This window comes from Copidosoma floridanum, unplaced genomic scaffold (genome assembly GCF_036245765.1).
Source record: "Copidosoma floridanum isolate Cflo_tuat_1 unplaced genomic scaffold, Cflo_Japanese_pri ptg000025l, whole genome shotgun sequence".
Taxonomy (NCBI): domain Eukaryota; kingdom Metazoa; phylum Arthropoda; class Insecta; order Hymenoptera; family Encyrtidae; genus Copidosoma; species Copidosoma floridanum.
The window spans coordinates 4,180,208-4,199,210 of NW_028321902.1; the positions used below are offsets into that span (position 1 = coordinate 4,180,208).

Consider the following 19,003-nt stretch of genomic DNA (forward strand, 5'->3'; position numbering starts at 1 on the left):
TCTCATGGGGTCTGATCACGAATTCACTGTAATGTGTATTAACGCTATTTTAGTTTAATTTTTTTTGCAAATAATATTGCAATGAATTCAAATCCGTAAACTATAGGCAAAAAATATACCTTTGACATCAAAGTATTGCATTAAAAGTGGCATAAGAAACAAATGCGTTGGAATTGCAATTGGTAAAAGGCACATTAAAAATTTACTAAAATTTATTTCATGTAAAAAAAAAAAATTCTAAACTGTTAATAAATCCGTACCATTACCAATGTAAATAGTTTAGTTCAGTGATTAATAATCGTTTTTTAACCAACACGTGATGTGATATTAATAAACAATAACTCAACTAATCAATCCTGATCTGTTGATGATTTATATTCTTGCAAAAGTCATTAGCACATTGAAGCACAGAATTATATTTTCGTTAAAAACACAAGAGCGCGCCAAAATTTCAAAACCTCGAGGTCGAATCTCGAACGCGAACGAACAAGAGCGGCCAACTTCATTCTCTCGCTTTTTTTCTAGAATCTCTCGAGTTCCAAAAAGTGACGCAGGGCGAGAGGGAAGTGTTGGCTTGTGCTCTTTTGGTTAAATAAAACCGCAGCCATGGGTCGCATGCACGCACCTGGGTATGTAAAATAACGCCGTTTTCGCCAATTTTTCGTTCAATCAACAGTTTTGCGCGATCAATGCATTTGTCGTTTTTTTTTCGTACACTCCAACGGTTCCAATCTCAATTATGAGTCCGTAAATCGACGGTATTTTCGCGGTTAGAATTTTGACTTTCCGACCATGTGTTTAGCATCGCATTGTGTACGCTTCTTTTGCAGCATTGGCGGTGGTGGTTTTCGTTACTTTTTAAAACAATATCATTTTTTTATTAGATTCTCGATCGTAAATTATGTTTCTGACGAAAAAACTGTTTATCGATTTGTGGAAAGTTCGTTCGTGTTGAGATGACTTTTTAAGGTTATATTTTGATGAGTTGGTACTGTTGATTTGAATTTTTTTTTTATCATGTAGTTCAAGTAGTCACACCAAACAGAAACATTTATATCTTAATTATTCTGAATGTAAACTACACTGATTATTTACTACATTTAGGTAAAAATTTGTTCAAAGATTTTATCTTTTATTTTGCTTATTTCAGTAAGGGTATCTCCCAGTCAGCACTTCCCTACAGAAGGAGTGTGCCAACTTGGTTGAAGCTTTCTCCGGATGAGTGCAAAGAGCTTATCTACAAACTAGCAAAGAAAGGATTGTCTCCGTCAAAAATCGGTAAGTTCTTAGGTTTTTGAATACAACTTAAATTTAAAGCAAGTTACCAGCTGAGTTGCAATTTATTTAGATTGCTTCTCTTCCTTAAAATTTGCAAGAATAAACTTTGTTGACTTTTGAGGTAATTTTGGAGCAACTTGCCCAAATTAGTATTAGGGAGTCATCAACAATGTTAAATTTAATTAATCACCTTGAAATTGAAAGTTGGTCTGGATATTAAACTCATTTATTAAAATTTCAGGTGTCATCCTTCGTGATTCACATGGAGTTGCTCAGGTGCGCTTCCGTACCGGCAACAAGATCCTGAGGATCGTCAAGAGTATGGGTCTTGCTCCTGATATTCCCGAAGACTTGTATCATCTGATCAAAAAGGCTGTTGCCATTCGCAAACATTTGGAGCGTAACCGCAAAGACAAAGACAGTAAATTCCGTCTCATTCTTGTTGAATCGAGAATCCACAGATTAGCCAGGTACTACAAGCTCAAGGGTGTTCTAGTACCCACATGGAAGTACGAAAGTTCCACCGCTAGCGCGCTTGTAGCTTAATTTTATATTTTTTAAATTCAATAAACATTAAAAATATACATATAATCAAACAATCTTGATTCATTTGTACATCTCCTTTTATCTGTTTGTGTAATAAAGTTGATTAATTTACTAGACGTTGTTTTACTTGATGCAAACATCAACTGCAAAACTTGATTTCATGAATTGTAACATAAGTTTACTTAATTTGCATGAAGCGAAATCATACTTGAAGTCGAGCGTAATTTTTATTTGGAGGTACGAAATAAATGAGATTCAGTTACTTTATACATAAAATTTATTATTTATTTTTACAAGAGCATTAATTATAACTTAATAATTGTGCTGTACAGTAATAATTAATACACCAAAGTGTTTAAATATTATATATTATACATAATGTTACGCGCTATTACAAAATAGTAAAATTACAGTTTTTTACTTTTTATATACAAAAATCAACGCGATCGTGGGCATGGAATAAAGCTCAATTAATCTTTATAGTTCTTCTGGGCCCTCTGCCATTTTGCCACCATACTCGACATTTCCTTTTGCTTCTTACCTATTCCAGTCTTCATCTGAAAATATACGAATCAATGTTTGAAATTCATCAAAAAGTGACAATATTTGGCTGTATCTCGGCAGCGTTAACATGTGAAATATTACCTTCTTCTTTTTCTTCTCCTTCATCGCCTCCAAAAGGACAGCATCGACCTCTGTATGAGGTACTTGAGGTACAGGCGAGGGTACATTGGCTATAGCCTCAATTCTTTCTCTTTCAGTCTCAGCTGTATGTTCGATTGATGCTATATCACTATAAAAAGAATTGAGGGCTGACCCCATGGATGATTCTTGGGTCATCTTGACCGGTGGCTTGGCAATCACCTGGTTGTTTTCATACACCCTAGCATACTCGGCTGCGACCATGAACTGCACTGCTTCCTGTCCCGTCAATCTTGCTGCCACCAAGGCTTGCTGTAACCAAGAAAAATTATCAATTCCAATACTGTAAACACTTTCTATGACACATGGTCCATACTTACATTGTGCAAATGCTGATGATAAGCCGAATTATAATGCACCAGCTGACCCTGCATTAGTGCAGTATGGTGGTGATGATGGTGATGCTGTAAAAGGGGTATACCGGCTGCAGCCGCGGCACCAGCCAAAGTAGCCGCATAGATCGGGTTGGTCTGTTGTGCTCCGTACAGAACACCAGCTTCAAGAGCTGATGCTGGCAATGTGTACGCGACCTCGGGAGAATCGACTCCAGGTGGTAGAGGCTCGAGTCCCATTTTGGGATCTTTTGAATCTTCGTCTGCATGTACAGAAAAAACTTGGAGTAATTTTTTTTTCTTACCAAAAATTAATCATTTAGTATATATACACTTACGTTCAGAACGCTCGGGACTATTCTTGCGTTTCTTTCCTTGTTTGAGATCCTCGGCAAAAATACGTGGAGGTGGTGGCGGACTGGGGCTCGATATTTTGGGCGGAGGTGGTGGAGGTATCGGGTTACTCGGCTCGGGTGGAGGCTGTGGCTTGGTCTCCTGCTGATTCTTACCGCTACTTGTGGTCATCGTCGCGGCTTGCGCGCTCATCTCTGTTATCCGACAGTTTCAATTTTATTTTAATTTGTTGTAAAGCTGTTTAAAATTGACATCAATGCGATGTACATCGGAATATAAAAAAATTTAAGAAAATTTCTAGATTCTGCATGAAATTTTTTCAGCGTCTCAATTTAAAACATTTTTATTTTGCTATGAATTTCATTGCTTTGATGATCGTAAAAATAGAGGATTGTACATAGAATTAAGGTTTTCTCACCACAGTACAAGTATTGCAAAAAACTAATTGTTTTTTTAAATAATAAATTTTTCGTAAATAGTTGATAATAATTTATTTAATATACTATTTTTTTCATGCCCATACGAAATGAGTAATTTATATCTTTAAATATTTATTTTACCTTCTTGATTAAAAAAACTATTTAGTAAAAAAAAAAAAAAAAAATCTAGTCACATTTTTAAATTGTTTGAAATTTTCGTCACTTATTTCAGCTCAAAATTCTTTAAATAATATATTTTCCATTTTTAAATAATAAAGTTATATTATAATTGATAAGCATAGCGATTTTTTGACTTTTTAATTTAAAAAATTTCTTGACTAAAAAGTAATTATGTTGGAAATTATCAAGAAATATTTATTTTACTCACAACTTTGATAAAAGAGTACAGCAATTATTCTTTCATTTTTCACACATTTATTTATTAAACTACTCGTAAATTTAATGCATTTTTAAAAATCACGTAATAAATTTAGCTATTTGATAATAAAAAAAAAAAAAAGGCTTGACTATTAAAGAACGACAAATAATTATAAAATACTGCAGATCAAACAGGAGATTTTGGATATGTAATGATTGTAATAAATCAAAGCTGCAGATCTATTCGTAAAATTCATGGTTATTTTCGATCAAATAACGATAATTTTTTTTAAATCAAAACGTAGTCTTGCGGATGTAACGAAAAATTGTCTCTTTGAAAATACCGCATTAAATTAAAACTATTTAAAAAAATGTTAACAAAAACAATGGGAAAACTCACCAATAATGGGCGTCTCTTCGTGCTCAGGTGGTGGTGGTGTGGTACACAGGTCCATTTCCTCGGTGCCACCAGCGATGTCAGTCACGGGATAGGTCCATTGGGCTTCACCAGTCGATACGTTCCGGTAATAGTAGCGTTTATGCGACCTACACAGCGCAGTGGTGCCCGAGCACAACCCAACAGAAACAAAACAAAGGACTACATGAGAGCACAACTGACAATTCGTCGTAAAAAAAAAATAGTTAATTTTAATGTAGTTTTTGGATGGAGGTTTACAAAAAAAAAAAAAAAAAAAAAAAAAAAAAAAACTTTCATTAATTGTACACATAATTGTTGCGATGCCGGTGAGTAAAAGTTTTTTTTCTTTTTTTTTTTTTTTTTCTAATATGATTCAACAGATTACATGAAGTTTTTGAATAACATAATTATACAAAATAACAATAGTAGTATCTTTAAGAGGATTTTCGGTACAATATTGCCAGTAAGTCGTTCAAGGCCATTTTTGCACCCCTACCTGCTTAGTTAGTCTTCGAGTCCTCCTGTAAAGAAAATTAATTTTTTTTTTTTTTTTTTTTTTTTTTTTTTTCTCAAGAAAAGTCTGCGGACTGAGAATTCCTTAATGAAAGAATTTTATTCTGTCTCGGGAAAAATCTTGAAAACACGGATCCGGATACAGTTTGTTTCCCTCTTGGGTATTTCTTCCAGCATTGGTTGATTTTTAGAAAAAAAATGTTCTTCTGTTTTTGGTTATTCCCATTTGTGTCAGAAAAAAATTGAAACACAAAGCCGCTGAGTAACGTTTTTTTTTTTTTTTAATTGAAGCAATAAAAATAAAAAATAAAAATTAGCGAACGAAAATTCAAGTTGTCAGTCTCGTCAGAACAGTGATGCGTAGCCATTGTTTTATTAAAATCTGATTAAATTTATTTTTTTTTTTAAAGGGCTATTTTGTCGTTGTGTTTTTGTTTCCCTGACAATGACGAAAAGGATTAATTAAAAGATTGGGCAAACAGCAGATTTTTTTGTGTATTGCATTTTATTATTATTTTACAAAAATACAAATTATTTGTATGATAAAAAAACAAAGTCGAAAACGATACTTTAGAAAATTTTTATTAACATTTACTATTACGATTGTCATCTTTTAGGAAACTCACAATTGCGTAACTTCGAACCCCGAAATTTATCACGAAAATTTCGTTACGATTCACACGTTTAATCATTTGGATATTGTATCGCATAAAATGAAGAAAAATGTTGCAATTATTTTAGTGAACTCATTGGATCATCCATTTGTCAATGTTTTATCGACATGTCGACCATAATTATAAAACATAACAATTAAAATAATAATAATTTTTTTAGCTTCTCGGAAAATACAATTTAGGTTTATGTAATAGCTTAACAAAACGGCAATGAAAAATTGAGATTACCGACGTATGTAGCAGGTGGAGGGAAGGGAAATATAGTTACACATGATCAAATCGCCCAATATTTCAATTTCAACATACACTGTTGGTTTTCGTAACGAGTAATTTATTGACGTCTAAATTTGGATCAGAGTGGAAAGAAAAAAAAAAAAAAAAAAGGTTTTGTGTAAGAAGAGTATACTTACATTATTTGATAAATTTAAATCCAAATTTTTTATCAATATCAATATTTTTATTTTCGTATAAGATTTATTTATTCAGTTTTTTTGTTCACATCATGATCTTATGGTAACTTGTATAAATCAAATTCAAAATTGTGAAATCAATAATCATTAACTAGCAATTGTTTCATATCTACAAATTTTATTACCATTAGAAGTAAACGCGTTCCACGTGCAAGCAATTTAAAATCAAAACGTTTATTAATTAATTTTTTTTTATTTAAGAACGAGATAAAATAATTTATAATATTGAAATTGTAAAATAATTCATGCACTCATCTCACACTAACAGTTTTCTCTACTTACTAAATAAAATTTATATACTTTCAACAAGTATAATTTATTATTAATTTCTTATAAAAAAAATTTTTTTTTATTAATTATGAGAGGCGTCACACGCCATTCAAATAAAAATTTCGTAAATTGTACTGTATCCTGGCAGTGATAATCACCTATATTTTTCCTCCCTCCATTCGAGTGCATTAGACGAAATTTATTGTCCACAGACAAGCCTCGTAACTTATTATTTTGAACAATAGATAAAATATCAGTTGCCCTTTACCTGTGGGTGTTTGGTATTGATAGCACAGTATTTAACGCCATTTCACTTTATCTGACTCAATTTAAACTTTTTTGATTCAATATATTTAATTGTAATTTTTTAGATGAAAATTTCTGCCGAGGGATTTTAAAAATTTGACACGCCGGAAGAGGAATACGATCTCATGAGAATAATTTTATGTAAATTGCGTACCGGTAATCTAACTAAAAATGACACGGTACACGTCAAGAGCGTATAATTATATTAATTTTTTAAACAATTAGTTGGTCAACTTTATTCACAACGTTTTCCATTTGACAGAGACATGATCACGTTATTCTCGTCACCAAAAGTGGCAAGGAAAACATCCTTATCAGGACTTCCTACAAGAGGCAATGACATTTTCATCAACATCCACGAGAGCATAATATATGGTAAGTGGATGGAACAAAAAATCAAAGCCAATGCCTATCTTTACTTGCGACTGCAATAATCAACTACGCGAGAAAAAATATTTAACTAATGTTTCATCCTTCGAGAGTTGAAATTTGTGACAAAGTGATTACTTCAATGAGTGGATTATATATGTATACTTGGTTTGTTTGCGAATTTGCACTTTTTTTTGCATAACGAGGTGGCATTTACCACGAAACATTGCATGGTTGTGAATAAACTTTAAACACGTCCACCTGCGCATATATTCATGATACATGCCCAAAGCCCCCAAGAAGATCACGGAAAATTTTATTCTAATTGTGCAATATTTACTTATGCAAATACACCAAGTATGTGGTGACGAAATATATAGGTAAAGACAGGGATTTTTTTTTTTTTTTTTTTTGTAGGCGCATTAAATTTCAATGGGTCATTGAGCGCAAATGGTGATGACGATAATGGTAAAACTGTGGTGTTAAATATATTTAATACTCATCAATGGATGTAATTTTACGAATTTGTCCATTCATGGAAAGTAATAGAGCTTTTATGGTTTATTATAAATTGCATCAATGTCTTTTTTTTTTTTTTTTTTTTTTTTTTTTAGTATATGACTAATTTTTATCGGTTATTAGAAGGGTGGGAGATTAAAAAAGGCACCCTAACTGAATAACAGGGGTTATTTCGTGCACACACACAAAACCTTTCTGTTACGAAACAGATAAAGAATTCAATATCCAAATCATTGGTGCAAATCCAATTCATGGCCCGATGAACCGATAGCCCGAAAATCGTCAGAAGCAATGAGTTGCGGAAAATTCATAAAAGCTGCAAAATACGTATCTCATGGACACAGTGATATAGCCTTGATTTATAGGTTTTATGCCCTACTAAATTTAAAATCAGAATATTTAAGTGAAAATATCCCGAAAATTGAGACTTTGTTTCTTTCAACTGATAGTATCATTCGGCATTACAAACAACGAACTATTTTAATATTCGCTGCTTGTGTTATGATTGTTTGATTATTTATTTAAATCAATTAAATATGATTATCATTAAGTTTTTTCTATTCGAATTTTACGTTCTGCCGGTCAGTATTTTTCAACGTTAAGCGACAACTTGTAATGCATTAAAATAGCACAATGATGATACTTTGCGGGGATAACGATAAAAATCATCGCTTACCAAAGCCGATTTTAATGACATCACAAAGAACTTTCAATTTTGAACTCATGACATCAGCGACTAATGAATTAAATTAAAAATTTGATGTTGTACTTTTGTTTTCGTGTTTAGAGCATGAAAAATAAAAATGTAAAATTAATAATGCAACCGTTGAGCAGTAGGCTCATTTTGTGCTGTTTCTGAAGGTGACATGATCCTTAAAAATAAATTTAAAAATCTGATATTTTAAAGTTTTAAATGAAATGCTTATTTCCAATTGATTGTATAAAGTTTCCTGATGGGTAGAATATAATTAAAATTATTTGTTCATGGGTCATTCAGAAGCATTTGTTTAAAAAGTTGGTTTTCAAGGTAAGGGTTTTAGGGAAACTCATAATTATGTAATTTCTGGTCTTAAAATTAACAATGTTCAGCAATGGATTAGAGTTGAATGGAATCATGGATAAAAATATATTTAGATCATCCAATGATATTGATAAATTTGATTAATCTTGTACTCACGTAACATAATGAGATTTTAATACAGGAGTAGAAAAGTCTCTTGAAGTTAATTATTACGACTTGCTTATGAATTTCCTTAAAATTTAAGATGATAACGTAATAAAAGCTTATTGTTTATTCGAAAAAAGTGGTACTACAAAAATATTTAACACTTGTTTTCCCCACTCAACTGTTAAACACTATAAAAACCAGCTTCCGCGCGTCGTTATACCTATAACAGCCAAGATAAATTATAAATCTCGAAAAAAAGGAACGCACTTACTTTGCGGTTTTAAGCTGACTTCATTTCTATTTATCCTGTGTTGAATGTACATTCGTAAGTACTTCAAACAAAAGTCACACTCGCTCGCACTTTTTTGTCTATTATTATTTTACAGTAGGAAAAAAAGCTGCTGTACATACACTTGTTTTTAAAAGTCGAGTTGACAGATCCCTGGCTTCGTTTGATGATAATAATAGTCCAGCTATTTCTCTGACTTGCGGTGATATTGATAAAAAATTGATTTTTCGTTTCCACATTGGAAACTGGTTTATTTCTCCGTGATGGACAAAACAGATGATATAATTTGTTTAAAATCGTGAATAAGCGTGCATGCGCTGTGCTTGATACATTTTAAGTTGACTAGAATATTTTTAAAACAAAATTATAGCTAACAATAACAATAAAAATAAAACTCTGCAACTATTTACGCGTTACGAAAAAGACAATACGCAATTTAAATAAATAAGTTTACCGATGGATTCATCGAAACGTCACCAATGCACAGTTATTCACATTCAACAAATTACTACATACATTTTTTCCAGTCGCAATTAAACAACGCATAGGACAAAAAAAAAGCAGTAAAAGAAAAAACAGTTGATAAAGAAGTGGAGATAAGAAAAAGGATGAGCGATAATAACGAAAAGGTACGAAATAAAATCAAGTTAATTACAAAAACCTAGATGACTAGATAAAAATTTTTTTCGAGAACCACGTGTGTTTTGGCAAACGTGTCGAGAGAACAAGTAATTCAATAATCACGTGAAAACCGAGACAAGACGGAGCGAGTCTCGGTGGTACATAGGTAAATGAGCCGATCGTTTTATAAAGCATTGCTGTAGGATACCATACCTATCCCACTGACACTCCCATCCGGGTGGTGCGGCTGTTTGTTCAAGCCTCGTGAGCTCGCTGGCCGTTCCCACTAGCCAGTTGCGCAGATATTCCTCCTGCAGTACACCGGCTTCCCAGGCGCACATCAACGTCTGCAAGATTCATATGTTTTTTTTTTCAGTATTTGTTGGTAACTTTTTGTACTTTAATCAAGAATAAAAAAGGTAAAGGCAGTACAAACCTGTATTTGAATAGCCATGATTTGAACAGCGGATGCTGGTGAACTTCCTTCGGACAGGAACCTCAGCTTCTCCATTATGGGTTCGGTCAACTGCTTCACCTCGGTTTTCTCTGCTTCACTGCTTTCTTTCGGCTTACTAGTACTGTTAGCACCATTGTCACTACCATTGCTAACATTGTTACCACTGGTGCTCTCTTCCGTACTTTTTACAAAGGCTATGCCCGGCTTTTTGCTCGCCGGCACTGCATCCGACTCTGTCTTGCCACTCTCGGCTTCAGGCGAATTTCTGTTTTCGTCCTTTGAAAACCCAAAACCACGACGTTCCGAGGGGTCTGTCGAGCTCACTTGTACTGGACCGCTGGAACTAGGCTCTTCTTTGGCCTCTGGCTCTTTACTTTTGATTGGAGCAACTGTAAACCAAGAGAGGAAACGTTTAAAATACATCACAAGTTATTTTTTAAAACATTCGCATGTTCGAGTACAAACCGTCAAAAGCGATCCGTTTTTTTCTCTGAAAAGCCTTAGATGGGACATCAATGCTATCTAAAAACTTGTTAGCTTTCGACTCTAGACCCTCCTCTGGTTTTTCCTCGACATTACTTTGACTATCCGTACTGGCGTTCTCAATCTTGGGCTCGGACTGCGTCGAATCTGTATTCCTGTAGTCATATATTCTGAGTGAACCAACATTAGTATCGATCTTTTTGGCAATGCCGTCACTCTGACTATCCGTTGGCGGCAACTGTTCAGATATTGGAAACAGAGGCTTAGCTGATTTACGACTGCTACTGGGTTCGTCTTCGCCCTCGGAGTCATCTTCGTAACCTGGTACAAGAGACAGTTTTATCCTTTTTTTAGATTTGTCGGTTAAATCTGACGTGGGCGGTTTTGGTGGCGTGTGACTACGATCTTCCCTCGACGAGTTTGACTTTTCGTCGTTTTCACAGGTTTGCAAGAGCTTTGCTTGGCTCTTTAGCCTCTTGAGTATATCGTCATCGTCTTTGACGTCGGCTTTCTTTTGTGTTTTGGTTCGTGGAACATTCTGCAAATAATTCTGGTGTCACTATCACTGTCGCTTGAAAACTTCAAATTCAATATCGTTATTGGTCGACCATGTCTTACCTGAGATAATCGATCACTCAATTTCTCTTTATTCTGCGGTCCGTAATTTAATGGAGCTACTGGAGGCGGTGCAGGTCCCATCAGTGCCCTGGGTTCTTTCGACTCTGAACTATGTGACGATGATTTTCCAGGTTTTGTTGACGATTTTTTAAGACAAGATTTTTGCTTCTGTGGCTCTTCTTGCTCGCTCTCTTCTTCGGATTCGCTTTCGTCATTACCAAATGACGTTATCATTTCGATTTTACTGAAACGACAAAGGCAACTTGTTAAAGGAATGTAAATTTGACGGTAATCATCCGAAAAAAAAACGATTTATATTTTAGTACCCGTCATCAAAAGAGTCATCTTTGCTGAAAGGTACTTTAAAACAGTCTGTTTTGGGCGATTTGGCCGGCTTGTTGACAATGCCAGCTTGCCTATTTCTGTTTCTAACTACCACGTCCTTAGGTATCATGCCCTCTGGAATATTGCTCTGCGAAGATTGCGGATCTGTAACGAGCACCAAACAAATACTGTCATGAGCAACCAACATAACCTACCAAAAATAATCCATACAGACTCAACGAGTGGATACTTGCATTTACTCGGTGGAGCATTCGGCCACTGTGGAATGTGAGAAGCATGAGGTGCAGCAGGAGTTTCCCTCTCGTTCTTTTCGTGTAGTGCTTTCAGCTCCGCCGGTATTTCCCAGGTGACCTGGTTGGTCTCTGTATGCCAATAGTACGGATACCCAGTCTGCTCGTCGAAACACTCTTGCCAGTCTGGAGCAAAATTAAATTTAAAAAAATGTATCTATAAAACCGACATATGAAGCAAACATTCAGTACACTCACAAGAGCCAGGATGAGACATGTTTTTGTTCTTCAAACCGTCGTGAGATATGGACTGTATCTCCTGAAAAAGGAATCCATCGATTTAGTATACAAGCAATGCAAGTGCACAGAGTCAATCAATAGCCAAAGTTTCACCTTGAAAAAATCGTCGACTTTATCGTTCAACACACGTGCTCTCGGTCTGTTGTCCTCCTCGGCTTCGCTGTCCGAGTTGTAGTGTCCCACGAGATTTGTCAACGGGTTGTTACTCGGCAATCCATTTTGCGTCTGCCCTGCGTTACCTAACACACAACCAAATTTGCATTAATTGCACCGATTTTTATCGACATTGCTCCAAAAAAAAAATAACAGAAAAAACAACACCAAAAAAGGTGACATAAGAGAGAGCGCTGGTGTGAAAAAAAAAAAAAATATATTTGTACTCACGCTCGTTGGGCCATCTTCGCCTGTGCGAGTCGGCGACGCTATCACCGTTGATATTCAACACCGGCTTTCTTTGCCTTCGCTTCATCGCTCTTTGCACTAACAAATTTTCTTTACTTCCTGTATGTAAATTGACAATACGCTAATGAACATTAATACTTTGTAACGCGGCAGCCGCGGCACTTGCACGGCTTCATTTGATAACGGAGCAGCGCTACAGCGCTAGTAGTCTATAGCACACGACACATATATATTTTGTGTGCTCCCCTCCGAGTCTCGTTCTCTCTGTCTCTCTTTCGCAATCATCAATTTTTTCTCTCTCTTTCTTTCTCTCAACTGTTGCGGTTGCCGCGACTACTATAGCGCCGAAGAGCCTGTGCAACAACAAATGAGGGGGCAGAAGTTGAAACTAAAACTAGTCCCATTTTACGTGTTCGAAAAAAAAAAAAAATAATAATTTTGCGCCATTTTGGATTTTGCAATCAATGTAATGGAGCGCCATGCGGCAATAACTGGAACTAAAATTGGAGGAGGATTCTGTTTTGGCGCTTTTGATAGCTCGAAAAACATGGAAATCATATAATTATGTTATTGTTTACGTTTTTTTTTTTTTGTTTTTTTATTTTTTGTTTGAGTTTAAAATGTGTCAAGTTTTTTTTTTGACGTCCTTGAATATCCGAGTTTCAGTAAATTCAACTCAGAGTAAGATGGAGTTCTTCAAAGATGTTTCAATATTTTAAATTTAGAGCTGCCAAATGTCCTGACTTTTAAAATTTGCGTTGCAAAGTGCCCTAAAAAAACTAAGAGACGCCCCTCGTGTTTCAAATTTTACTTTAATATATAACTTGCTCTTATATTTACTTTCAATAGCTGTTGACTCATTACAGGTATGTACACAAAATCAAAACAAAGACTACTTGCCTGTACAATTTAATGTTTTTTTTTTTTTGCTCATTTGTACTTTGTTCAGTTATTTGAAATATACATTTTTTGCTGAAAATTTAGTGCAAATTTTGTTATAACAATAAATAATAAAACAAATTACACGAGAAAAAAAGTCAAAATAATTGAAAGAGTAATTAAAAAGTTGACTTAAATAAATTTTTACTATCTGATATAAAAAAAGTTGTTCTCTGTATATTTTGCAGTAAATAATAAAGAATTAAAAAAAATTGTTCGGGAAAAACAATGATTTTCATATCGGAAAATTTTGTTTTTACACGTACTGTTCGGAAATTCGTAAAATAATTAAGTCCAAGACTGTAATTTCCAAAATACAAACAGATTTGTCATCGCCAATTTGTTAAATCCAAAAAATCAAAACTTCACGTAAAAATTGTAAAATGGTAATGTATCAAATAATTTTCAATGAATGCAATAAAACATGATTAGTTAAGGTTTTTTTTTGCATCATTTCAATCATTGACACGATCACAAAAAATATGTAATGCTTTACGCAGAATAATTTTATAAAAATATTTAAAAAAAAAAGCTTACGTCAATAACAAAAATATATGTTTTCAGATTTTTTCACCCATAAATAACGACAAATTATTAAAATACACAACTTTTTCTGAAAATATCGACTTGCAAGATCAAATAAAATTGTTATAAAAAAAATTGTAGTACAAAAAATATTATAAAAAAAAATTGTCACATAAAAAATGTTATTAAAAAAAAAAGGACTTTTTTTTATATACTTTCTTTATCATATTTTTTCTCTATTTTTAGAAATTATGCATACGATATAATATTTGATGATCTCTAATAAAATTATAATTAAAAAATTATTTGGATTATACTTAAAATTTTTAATTTTAATTTACTTATACATCCGCAAGCAGATAATAAGTACTTACACATACGGTAATGAGCAATATATATATATAAACACGAGAATATATTTAGATAGTTGTATTTTTTATACAATAAATGTTTATAAAATCATAGAAAATAAATTTCGTTATAAAAATTTTTAGTACTAATTAAAATTAATTAATTAAATTTTATTTTCATCAATGTAACTTCTACGAATATATTAACACACAAATTTTTTAATCCACTCTTACTTTACAAGATACACACTTACTATTAAAATTTAAATGCAAAAATTTCTCGAAGCGCACAATAAGTATACGACATTCCGTACTGAAGGTAGGAAAAAAAAAAAAAAAAAAAAAATGTCCCTTATTCAAATAAAAATGTCGTTTATTCGAAAAGAAAAATCATTTCCTCGAGATAATACATTGCGATACCACGGCGCAGGTAATTTCTTTCTTCGGATTGAATATTGCGCGATAAATTACACAAGAGGTGGGAAACCCCGCGCGCTTTTGTGCAAACGTCACCATATACGTACATACACGATATTCTTTACGTAGTACGGATAGCGGATGGTATGTATATACGGAGCACTGCATTTTTGCCCGCGGGGCGCGAAGCACGTTGCTTTGCTATCGCGAGAGGGTTCGCGCCTTCGGGCGAAAGTGTAGTGCTTCGCACCCGTTATTCAACGGGATAGGGAGCTTCCCGCCGAGGGTGTCGAAGAGTATTATCTGGGCGATGATTTTTAATTTTCAACGAATACGATGGAAAATTCGTTTCAGTCCGGGTTTTTTTTTTTTTTTTTTTAATTACGTTATTTTCATTACTTTGCGGTTACAAAAAAAAAAAAAAAAATATGTAATTTTTTACAAATGAAAATGAAATGGCTAAATAAATGTATGTGATTTAAAAGATGCCGCATCACTGAGAGAAGAAAATGATAATAATTCCAGCAAAAATTCCACATAATAAATCGGATGCAAGCTGGCAAAAAAGGAAAAAATTATAATTTTTAATGGTAAATGTTGTCGTTTCAACAGTTAAAATTTAAGTTTTAATAGTAAAAATTATGGTAAAAAAAGTAAAAATTACCATGCTGAAATAATAAACCTTGAAAGGATCGGTTAATAAATTTTACATTCCCGCATGAAAATTTTTACTTTTCGAATCATAATTTTAACTGTTAAAACAATAATAATTGTTAATGTTAAAAAAAAAAAACTATTTCCTTTTTTGTCAACTTGTATCTGATTTACTGTGCGGAATGGTAATTTTTGCTGGAATTTATCTACAATTTTTATTATTTTTTTCTCTCAGTGGAGAAAAATAAATTAATAGTTTAAAGTCCCAGAACAAGAGAGAAAAAATTTTTAAAAATGAATATGTTTTAGATAACTTTTGGATTATATGTTAAATGCTTCAAATAGAGATGGAGTTCTAAGAATATTTCAAGTCGTGAGTCACTGAAATTGGACTACAGAACTCTGAGACATGATTAATTAAACACATTACTGAGAGAAATGGACCTTTTTTTTTAATAGTCATTAAACGTACTTGAGATACGTTAGTAAGAAGTATTTTTTATCTTCATCTTCGCAAGGAACCAAATTTGAGGTACTTGTAATTACAAAATTGGTTCATTAATTAATTGCCTTCTCTTCAAATTCTTATTATTCAGTCGTTAAAGAACGTTAGCATCTGAGCCGGTTGTATACTTTAATTTCTTTTAAACAAGATTGATTATGATTTATTACGAGACTGTGCTACGATAGTTTAAAATACTAGCAAAAAACGTGTTTCCAAAAAAAAATTTAGCAATTTTTGTGTCACGTCCTTCTTATGATTTTAATAAATTTCGATCTCTTGTGCATCGGCTAAAATTTTAAAACAAATTGTCGCGTGATCACGTCGATCTTCATCACATGAACCCAAAGCTCAAAACTATTTGTAGCTCTATTATTTTTAATCAAAATAATTTTCATAATAAACAGGCAATGTTACAACTAGATAAGAGTTTCTGCATTATTTTTTCTTTCTTTGTTTTTGTATTTCATTGAATTTTTCAACAACCATCACTGAAAAAAAAAAAAAAATTCGTCAATCCAAATAAACGTTTAATTCAAATAAATTTTTTTGTTTGCGTTCGAATAAACGTTCATTTGGATTAACGAAATTTTTTTGTTTTCCTTTAATCTAATGAGCGTTGTTTTCCAACATGATCATAATTCCCACCCCACCGGTAATTCCATTTCCTCCCAACCATCGCTCGAGAAATATCGCAAAATCATCCTTCTCGAACCCCCCAACCCTTTGGTCATATTCGAGTTCTTCCCCCCATACACCCCCCCAGAGCCCCCCAAAAACACCAGTACCCCCCCCATGCTTACAAATTGAGAATCATAAAGAAAAAAAAAAAAAAAAAAAAAAACAACATCCTCACGCAAAGGGCTCGTTAAATTCTTCAATCGCGTGTTCAACGATCGAGCGAAGGGTCACGTCGATAAAAAAAAAAAAAAAAAAAAATCTCTACCTAGCCCCCCCTTTTAGATTTTTGCCACTCAAAAACCCCATACAATATTAACGGCAATTTCTTCCAATTGTCAAAGTCCAACGAACGAACAAACACAAACGCGGTACGAAAAATCCGACGTATACGCATACACACACACTTACATGTACTTATGTATATAGGTACAGTTACAAAGCAATACAATACAATAATTCTCTATACCGACTTTCACTACCTCGCAAGTTCTCCATCTCATTCCCGTGGCAATATTGATCTCGGTACAGCTACGGAGCGGTATACCAGGGGCTGGGAGAGAGGGTGTCGGTCACCCCCTCCCCCCTTTTCTCTCCCCGAGAGGTGGGTAGGAGGACTTGGTAATGGTGGTACACACCCACCCACACACGCACAACCCTGTATATATAGAACCTTCGCAGGCAGGCAACACGTGACCCGCTGGTCCAGTCAGCATCGGACACCCCGAGTATATATTATATACATATAAAATGTAAGCTCCGTAGATATATATACATATATATATATACGACAACAATAACACCCCGCGTGCAATGCAGAGCCTATATACATGTACAGAGTAAGCCAGGGACCGAATCTATCGATGTATGAGCAAAAAAAAAAAAAAAAAAAAAAAAAAAGAAGGAGATGAAGCTCTCGGTGGTGCAGAGCGCCAAAGAAGAATGAAATGGAAAATGTATGTGCGGTACGTGCGCTGGCTTCTTTTGCCACCACCATCACCTCCTCTAAAGCTCGACAAAAAAAAATATATATATATATATAGGGAACAGAGCAGTGTGCGTATATAAGATGTGTGACTCGATATAACGGGCGTTCACTTAAGCGCGCTTAACGATTGGTATCAAGCGCGCGGGAAATGCTGTTGAAACTGGGTCGAAACCGCCCTTGAGAGGATACCGGGGGGGTTGTAACACTCACACACACACGCACATATGTATCCAAGGGTACAAACGCATAGATCGCAAAGGACAGTCGGAAAAACCTCCGATCGGGTGATGGATCAAATCGCGATATCGAGCGGATTTTTCCCATCCGCCCGAAAAAAATGAGCAAAAAAAAAAAAAAAGGAAGGAGGCGGTGGTACAGGCAGCGGCATCTCTCGAAAAGTTATATATATATATGTGAGCGCTGTACCAGAGAGAGATATGGAGAGAGTCAGGAGGACAGGAATATATCACACGGGGGGGAGGGGGGCTGGCGGAGCAGACAGGCGCGTATAAGGTCCTCCTCCCTCGCAGTAGTCCCGTGGCTCCGGCTACTGCTGCCTCCGCTGCGCTTATAGAGCTTTTTTCTCTCCGCGCACGCACACAATATATACATATAAATCGGGACTCTTTTTTTTTTTTTTTTTTTTTTTTTCTCGCCCCGCGTGCACAATTGTATTGTTTAGTAATACACCCTGTACGATTGACTGGTTTTCTTTTTTCCCCTTAGCTTTTGTATACACATATATTTTTATACGGTTACATTGGACAGAGCAATTTTTATTTTTTTTTTTTTCTGACGATTTCTTTTGGCTACTCTCATGGCTCGAGGGTGCACGCATGGGTAATGCACCATCGACGATACCAGAGCAACGATGGACAAGAAGAAGCGAAAGAGCGTGTGATCCGTGAATCGTGGCCGAGGGTGGACCGATCGTGGAAATTCGTCGTTTGAAAAGTCACAAAATGGACCATCGACACCGCTGCGGCTACGTTGATCCAGCGTATACACCCTGGTTCATCGTGTCGACGGTAAAAACAGTTGCGCAAATGCGGGGTTGTTCGCCATTCGATCACGGACGAGCTAAACAAAGCTCCGATGGTGCCGTTACCAGTGTAGCTTATCGGCCCAACGTATAGGAAGGACGTATAGCCGTATACACTCACGATCCGTAAGTTACTTTGTCATTGTTCCTTGGCGTTGGAGAAAAGAAAAACAGTCTATTGAAAAACCTATCGATTTCCCGGTTGAAAATGACCCTCAACCCCCTCCCCCCCCCGTAAGTCAGGCGTTTCGATAAGGTATCCAACGTCGTTAATCAATCGTAAGCTGCACGGTGATAAGGAATAAAGGCACGTACATGACTATAGTCTATATAAAGTCAAAAGGTCACGCTTTCTCCTGTTGAATATCTGTTTCACTTGAACAGCAGAACGTGGTTTTTTTGTTTTCATCACCACAGTCTACATAATGTTTCTTGTGGCTTGTGAGT

General features: G+C 34.8%; 2 protein-coding genes across 2 annotated transcripts; one reads left to right on the plus strand and one right to left on the minus strand.

The window, feature by feature from the left end:
* Positions 1-536: 536 nt before the first annotated feature.
* On the plus strand, positions 537-1,935 carry RpS13 (ribosomal protein S13). The gene is made up of 3 exons (XM_014355157.2): positions 537-629; positions 1,151-1,278; positions 1,520-1,935. Exons 1-3 carry the CDS (start codon positions 607-609, stop codon positions 1,822-1,824), a joined length of 456 nt encoding a protein of 151 aa, XP_014210643.1. The 5' UTR covers positions 537-606; the 3' UTR covers positions 1,825-1,935.
* A 152-nt stretch (positions 1,936-2,087) lies between these two features.
* LOC106640979 (uncharacterized) lies at positions 2,088-12,647 on the minus strand. The gene is made up of 14 exons (XM_089595248.1): positions 12,444-12,647; positions 12,153-12,298; positions 12,018-12,078; positions 11,763-11,945; positions 11,511-11,673; positions 11,185-11,428; positions 10,549-11,104; positions 10,063-10,472; positions 9,840-9,973; positions 4,410-4,555; positions 3,197-3,406; positions 2,847-3,121; positions 2,470-2,778; positions 2,088-2,381 (listed from the first exon to the last, which is right to left on the minus strand). The coding sequence occupies exons 1-14, from the start codon at positions 12,526-12,528 to the stop codon at positions 2,295-2,297; spliced, it is 3,009 nt and encodes a 1,002-aa protein (XP_089451374.1). The 5' UTR covers positions 12,529-12,647; the 3' UTR covers positions 2,088-2,294.
* Positions 12,648-19,003: the final 6,356 nt, after the last annotated feature.

Coding starts and splice junctions, on each gene's coding strand:
- RpS13 (XM_014355157.2), top strand. CDS start 607: ATGGGTCGCATGCACGCACCTGG. Junction 630..1,150: donor GGTCGCATGCACGCACCTGG/GTATGTAAAATA, acceptor TGCTTATTTCAG/TAAGGGTATCTCCCAGTCAG. Junction 1,279..1,519: donor ATTGTCTCCGTCAAAAATCG/GTAAGTTCTTAG, acceptor TTAAAATTTCAG/GTGTCATCCTTCGTGATTCA.
- LOC106640979 (XM_089595248.1), bottom strand. CDS start 12,528: ATGAAGCGAAGGCAAAGAAAGCCGGTGTTGAATATCAACGGTGATAGC. Junction 11,946..12,017: donor CATGTCTCATCCTGGCTCTT/GTGAGTGTACTG, acceptor ATTTTGCTCCAG/ACTGGCAAGAGTGTTTCGAC. Junction 3,407..4,409: donor CGAAGAGACGCCCATTATTG/GTGAGTTTTCCC, acceptor GTCGGATAACAG/AGATGAGCGCGCAAGCCGCG.